The sequence below is a fragment of the Prunus avium genome, chromosome 6 (genome assembly GCF_965620075.1).
Source record: "Prunus avium chromosome 6, drPruAviu1.hap1.1, whole genome shotgun sequence".
Taxonomy (NCBI): domain Eukaryota; kingdom Viridiplantae; phylum Streptophyta; class Magnoliopsida; order Rosales; family Rosaceae; genus Prunus; species Prunus avium.
The window spans coordinates 32,683,699-32,691,005 of NC_142289.1; the positions used below are offsets into that span (position 1 = coordinate 32,683,699).

A 7,307-nucleotide genomic window follows, 5' to 3' on the forward strand; every position below is an offset into this window, starting at 1 on the left:
TAAAGATGGGTACTCAACACAAGTTCAATCAAGGAACTATCCCAAAATAACACACTCCTCTCCAGAACATCAATGAACTAGAAGCCATTAGTGTATATATTATACATTATGTGGGAAGAGAGACAAACCAACCTTTGATTTTCAAGATCCTCTGTAGATAACTAATTTTGAAGTCAATGTCAATTGACTTAACCTATAATGGTCTATGTTTTGTCAAAGTTTCTGATCCCGAAACAGTAGACACATTATCTGTAGAAACATTTTCAAGCTAGGACAGTCGTGAGAAGGCACACCTAAATTTATATATTTGGCCTTCTATATACTGCAAGATGCCAAGTGACAGGAATACAAAGTAAATAAATCATCATAGATTAAGGGAAAAGTTCAAAAGAGATATCCCACTAAACAGAACTAATACCAGAAATTAAGGATGCAAGTGAGAAGGCATTTTCACCTCCTGCCATACGCACAACCACTGTAATACCTTTATGGTCGTTGAAGGTGCAGCAGTTCCAAATTTCATTGTCCACAAATGCATATTAATTTCACAGTGATTTTTTTATCAAAGGCAACAAAGCAGGATCCACTTCATCTTTCGACAGTAAATTAACTATCAACTCCATTGTTGATGCATCTGCAGAAAAACCCTTCTCTACCATTGTTTGAATAAGTACCATCGCCCTTGATGTCTGTTTATTATGGATGAACCCTCGGATAATTGTGTTAAAGGTCCAACCATCAGGAGAACAGCCTTTCACTTCCATTTCAATAAGTAACTTTTCTGCTTCACTTGTAAGGCCCGCGAAACAGAGTCCATTAATCATTATAGTGTATGTCCTCACATCAGGTCGAAGTCCTGATGATGATAAACCACAAAAGAGATCCCTTGCAGATTCAATTTTTCCAGCTATGCACAAACCTTCAATAAGAATACTGTAAATCACAATATTAATATCCAACTTCTTCGCTTCCATCTCTCCAAACAATTGCATTGCGGTAGACAGTTGTCGGTTTTTACACATGCCATCCAGTAAAATAGAATAAGTTTGAGCATTTGGAAGCTGGCCACAAGCTTGCATCTCGGAGAACAACTTTTGTGCATCCTGTATTCTACCTGCTTTGCCAAAACCATCCAGAAGAGTGTTATAGGTAACAGGATTTGCAACTAGTCCCTTATGAGACATATCCAGAAAAAGCATCATGGCCTCATCAATCTTTTTATGCTTACAATATCCATTTATCAATGTGCTGTAACTAACAACATCAACCATCAAGCCCTTGCGAAGCATTAGTTCAAAAACCTTTTTCGCTTCGTCCATTCTTCCTTGCAAACAGTAACCATCCATTAGTGAATTGTACGTAACCGTATCAGGTTCAATACCTCTTTGAATCATCATCTCAACCACGCCTTCTGCTTCCACGGTCATTCCCTCCTTACAAAGTGCGTCTACCAAGACATTGAATGTGTGCGCATCTGGAAAGATACTTTTACTCACCATGTCATTCAACAACTTTGTAGCTTCTTTCCACTCGCCTAATTTGCAAACTCCATGAATCAAGGATGTATAGGTAATGACATTTGGGGCAATACCCTTGCACATCATTTCTGAGAAGAGGTTTAATGCATCATCAACTAGTGTGTCCTTACAAAGACTGTCGATGATTGTGCTATAGACAACTAGGTTAGGCTTGCAAGCTCCTTCCTCCATCTTCCTAAGCAACTGAATTGCAGCACTATTGTTACCTTTCATGCAAAAGCCCTTTACTAGTGTGCCGTAAGTAACCACACTGGGCTGACAATTACCTCCCGCAATCATTTTGTTGAAAATTCCTGCTGCCTCCGCCACTCTATTCTCAAGAAGAAAGCCTTTGATTAGAGTGGTGAATGTAAAGACATCTGGTTCAAGACCAAGTTTGAAGAATTTTCCCAATACAGATAAACTAAACCCCATTTGGTTTAGATGACAATAACAATTTATGAGAATGTTTAGAGTATAAACATCAGGTCCAATTTCCGACACATCCATTTTGTGGAGAAGTGCAGCTGCCTCCGCCACTCTATGCTCAAGAAGAAAGCCGTTGATCAGAGTGTTGAAGGTAAAGACATCTGGTTCAAGATCAAGTTTGAAGAAATTTCCCAATACAGATAAACTAAATCCCATTTGGTTTAGATGACAATAACAATTTATGAGAATGTTTAGAGTATAAACATCAGGTCCAATTCCCGACACATCCATTTGGTTATACAATGAGATGACGGCGGAATAATGTTTCAATTTCGCAACTTGACCCAATATTTGATTGAAATGAACAACTGAAGGCGGAGGACGCATTTGAAGCATTCTATCAAACACATTGAAAGCATCCTCAACAGTTGTGATTGTGGGTACGTTTCTCACTGCCTGGTCTAGTTGGGTTCTTGTAGATTTGATTGGTTTAGAAGGTTGAGATTGAGAGTGAAGGAAAACAAAGTAATCGTTGGCAAAAACAACAACAGTGGAGTGAGAGTGAAGACAAGGCATACCTCTCCATCTCCTGCTGGTGCAATAAGAAGAAGAAGAAGCAGCTATATTCCGCATCATCATCTTCAGCATCTCTCGAATAATACCTTTATTTAAACACACTAAAATTCTAAACGAACTTCATTCAAACACGCTTTTTGTCATCTTCTACTTGTTGGAGTGTGCACAGAACAACCTCATCCATGGCTTTGGAACGAACCATCCGCCTTCGGGTCTCCTTCTAATTATTTAGGCTTAATTACATCAATACCCCTGAAATTTTGGTCAAATTCCACTTTGCCCCTTCAAACTCAAAATGACCCAATTTCATCCATTGACCGAGGTTTGGTGACCCACTTTGCTCTCTCCCATTAACTCCATCCAAAAGTTTGTTAACTTTGATGACGTGACAGGGGTGTTTTTGTAATTTCGTACACATGGATCATTATCCATCAATTGAGTTGGTGATGTGGCAAGTGGAGCCCACCTCCACATAAGAAATTTTAAAATCATTTTTTAAAATTTAAAATAAATAATAAAAAAAACTATCATACCCAAGCCCCCCCCTTCCTGACCCCAATCTCTAGCCCCTACTGCCTAGATTCATCCCAACTCAGAGCCCTAAACCACCCCTCCTCTCTCTCTCTCTCTTTCTGCAAATTCAAAAATCAAAAAATTATATATTAAAAAAAACCAAAATAATACACAAAAAAAGAAGGAAAAATACCAAAATGTTCAGAATATTTTTTCTATAAATACATAGCCATGTTCTTTACTTTACTTCACACACCAAAACTCCATACAAATTCCTCTGCTCATATCTCATGTGAATAATGCTTGCTTTTACTTGTCATGGCAGTGAGTGGAAAAGCAAAATAAAAATGAGTAGGGTAGTCACTATTTATGTGAATAGTGTCAGTCCTTTCTTGCCCTTATCCTTTGCCATGGCACCATGACACCATGGGTGAAAGTGCTCTTATATTTTTCTTATAATTTCTATTATTTTCCGGTTGGAGGGGATGAAGATCAAACTCTGTTTTTGGTGCAATTTTCTTTTCTACACTGCGGCAGAGTTTGAAATTTAAGACAAGGAAAAAGAAAAATAATATTCTCCACACATCGATTTCAATGTTAATAAAATAATTTAATAATTTAACCCAAAATTTAAACTATTAAGATAAGGCTTTCATTTTCTGATGTGAGATAATCCTTTCAACAATTAATACATACGGATCTCTTTCATCAACAATAGTAGAAATACATAATATTGGACTGAGACAACATCACTTTTCACTATCAGCAGAGCCAGAATTAACATCTGCACCCTTAACATTTCGATACTTGTACAACTTAGCACACACTAGATAATAACCAAAATTGAGCACCCCAACCACAACTAACATCCAATACACATTGTCTAGCTTCCCATTATTTATATCATTTGGTAACCACCCTGTAACCCTCTGAACCAAATTAATCACACCTGTGCTTAAATAAAATGCAATCCCAATGACCAACGAGATCATCGCGGTCGATGTGCTTCGAAGAGACACTGGAAATTCTTGATAGTACAATGCAACTTGTCCCGGAAAATGAAATGCCTCTCCAATACCTGCCAAAACCAACTGCGGGAAAAGCCACAAGGCCAGCATTGGTACAACAGGTTGGAGGTGGTTCGCTTTGGCTAATTTGAGCCTTTTTGACTCTACTAGTGCTGAAAGAGCCATGCTAAGAACATTTAGCACGTGGCCTAATCCTATACGTTGGAGGGGCGTTGGAGATCGACCAGTCAGCTTCTGCCACACAGGACATAAGAACCTATCAATAAGGGTGAGAGAGATGGCTGTGGAGAGTAGGACAATGACTATAACAGAGCCAGATGGCATTTTGAAATGAGGGCCAATGTGACGGTCCATGCTTAGAGCTTGCAGGACTATCATGCTGGACTGGACTCCTAATGGGGTACTTAAGAATATGGTTGTCGACCATAATGGCAAAATTCTTATAATTGTCTTGAAATCTTCGACCTGTTGCATTGTGCTTAGTCTCCATGGTTTTGCAATGGAACCATCTGATCTGATGTCTCCTTCAATTTTTTGTGCTGCACGGTTTAGGAATCTGTATGCAAAGAGGGGACATCAAGTTCGTATTTCTATAGTCCAAATTGAATCGATCTCTCAACCCATATTTCTACATGATCTCTATATTATACGACATTGACTAGTTTAATAAAAAAAAGAAAAGGAAATTGTTGTCTTGTGCCAAACTATGATTCTAAGATGGCCAAGATTCACTCTCTGACGACATAAGCATTTGTTTGACAACAAAAGTTTGGTAAGATAGCATAACTTTTCGATCTAAGTAATTAACCCTGTAAAGTTTGTACCTGAAACTGTTGCTAAGTGTTCCAGTCACTATGCCTTCTTTCACTCCATCATGTCCATCGTAATAATCCTTGCTTTCGGAGGAGAGCTGGAGTTTCCTTTTTTGAAAAGCAGCAACAGCAACCCTAGCTAAACCAACAAATGGACTTCCTTGTGGCTTATCAATGTTATAAAACCGGGTTCCAGATAAGAATACGGCCAAGCCAATTATGTTGGTAAGGACACATAGGCCAAACCCCCATCTCCATCCAGCATTGTCCTCAATGTAGACAATAACTGTTAGGGCTACAGCTGTAGTAGAGTATAGAGTAAAGAAGTACCAGTTGAAGAAACTCGCTTGATTCTTAGGCTTGTCAAACTGGTTTGCTCCCATTGTTGCCAGGGTATAGCGGGTACCGCCCAAGCCAATAGAAGCTAGAGCTATACCAGTATACAATACTGCATCTTGTAATGTTGAAGTGGGTTGGCATAACTCTGATCCCACAACACAAGGTTGAGGCCTCAACGAATTCAGCATCGCAGTTAATGCTAAGACAATTATGCCCTACAAAATATTTGAATCCAAGATTATGCAGGAAGTTTAACAAGTTAAAAGGTTATGCTGATATCTAATATGTTATATTGTTAGATCATTCATCTCTACGTGATCAATCTAAGATCAGATTGACCAGACGATGTTATATTGTTAAATTCAACCATTAAATGTGAATATATAACTTGTCCCTCAATTTAAGCCTCTAAATTAAGCATTTCCACCCAAGTACTTAGCTAGCAATTGCCAAATAAAAGTGAATAGCAGCTAAAACCAAGTACATATCAAAAGTTTTATTCATGTGTTCACATAAATCAGGAGCAAAAAATAGGCACAGATGGAACAAGCATGTACTAAGAGATTGACTATTTTATTACCAGCAAGGAAATGCAGGAGGAAATTGAGATAACGGAGAATGAGCCGAAGAGAGAGTCAGCTACGATTGCTCCGATGATTGGGAAAAAACTTGAAGAACCGTTAACCACATTTGCAATCTGAGCAGCATCAATGCTCTTTACATTGAATTCTTCAATCAGAAATACAATCAAATTTGAGAGCCATCCTCCGGCTGCAAGTGTCAGGCCTACCAAAGCCCCTGCGCAATATAGAAGTTCATAATCATAACTCGGATACTATGTTCGACAATCACTACACTAGCGTGAGTTAGCAAACTAATAAAATGAAAGAGATGGAGAGAAAGAGAGAGACCAGTAATGAATGGGAAAGTGATCCAACCACCGCGCCTGCGACCGGAATGTGATGATGATGCATGGGCTTCATCATTGTGGGAAAGGGACTCATCCATGTTGGAGGGTCAACTATTTAAGCAAGCTCAAAGTTGCTGATATGCTTACAACTTGTAGTGTGATATTCAACACGAACCCGTTGCACGGGTTAATATATATTTGAGAATCCTTCAATTCTACACAACCCACAAAACACGTTTGCCATATTTGCTATTATATTTTTGGTGTCCTGAATTTCTGTTTGTTAAATTAACAGTTCTTCATGACGTTATTATTATATGTATTTCATTAAGAAAGTTCTGTTACTTTACACAAGCAAGCATTGCTCGTAAGTTAATAACTCATCACCAACTCTTATATAGGTTTGAATATCTTCCAAATGTACCCCACATTCAATTATCTTAAGCCCTTGTCGATTTTTAATTATTTTAGGTTCCCTAGCTATTTATAAAAATCACTACTAGAAAAAGAGGCAAAAGCCACAGTTACAACAATAACAAAACTTTAATTGGGTTGCCATTTCCAGAAGGGGGAAGAATGAATGATTTTACACGCGATGTCAGGACAAAGACAAGACGATGGCAGTCCAAATAGATATACTTTTTTTATGAAGTCTGAAACACGCATATTGGAAATCAATTAAAGAAGGATGCCCTGCCTAACGAAATGATCTCATGTGGGAGTGACCCTTTGTTAGGTTGATTTTATATGCAAATTTTATACCCCTTACACTTATTATTTAGTCATGATTTTATATTAAATTGGTGAGTTTAATGTGTCTTGTGTGAGTTTTTGTAGAAAAGATGATTTGTGAATAAAGCAGGGAATTGGAAGCTTAAAATAGAGAAACAAAAAGAATTACCAAGTGGGGTGTGAACTGATGGGCTGAAGCAAAGAATGGAGCAATACATCATATAGGGAATTGGATCATTAGGGCACGCGAAAGTTCGTCATACGCGCTTGCACACTTGCCACGCCAAGCAAATAAGCAACATGTCGCGCTACAAGCTTAAGTGGGCCCAAGCCACTCAAATGCTCGGGGCTTGCTTGAGTGGGTTGTGGTATGGATGGTAATAAGTCAACATGAGGCCCATTGATGGGCCGAGAAATGGAAGCCCCGAGTCGCTTGGGAGCCTCGGGACTC

General features: G+C 38.6%; 2 protein-coding genes across 3 annotated transcripts; both read right to left on the reverse strand.

The window, feature by feature from the left end:
• Window positions 1-286: 286 nt before the first annotated feature.
• On the reverse strand, window positions 287-2,721 carry LOC110752745 (uncharacterized). 2 transcript variants are annotated; one of them, XM_088255720.1, is made up of 2 exons: window positions 2,525-2,715; window positions 287-1,848 (listed from the first exon to the last, which is right to left on the reverse strand). In XM_088255720.1, the coding sequence occupies exons 1-2, from the start codon at window positions 2,530-2,532 to the stop codon at window positions 546-548; spliced, it is 1,311 nt and encodes a 436-aa protein (XP_088111846.1). In that variant the 5' UTR covers window positions 2,533-2,715; the 3' UTR covers window positions 287-545. The 2 variants fall into 2 exon arrangements, with proteins under 2 accessions (XP_088111846.1, XP_021809158.2); XM_021953466.2 differs by having other exon boundaries at window positions 287-2,721.
• A 943-nt stretch (window positions 2,722-3,664) lies between these two features.
• On the reverse strand, window positions 3,665-6,322 carry LOC110752772 (protein NRT1/ PTR FAMILY 2.6-like). The gene is made up of 4 exons (XM_021953497.2): window positions 6,126-6,322; window positions 5,795-6,012; window positions 4,888-5,429; window positions 3,665-4,619 (listed from the first exon to the last, which is right to left on the reverse strand). Exons 1-4 carry the CDS (start codon window positions 6,220-6,222, stop codon window positions 3,785-3,787), a joined length of 1,692 nt encoding a protein of 563 aa, XP_021809189.2. The 5' UTR covers window positions 6,223-6,322; the 3' UTR covers window positions 3,665-3,784.
• Between the last annotated feature and the right edge of the window lie 985 nt (window positions 6,323-7,307).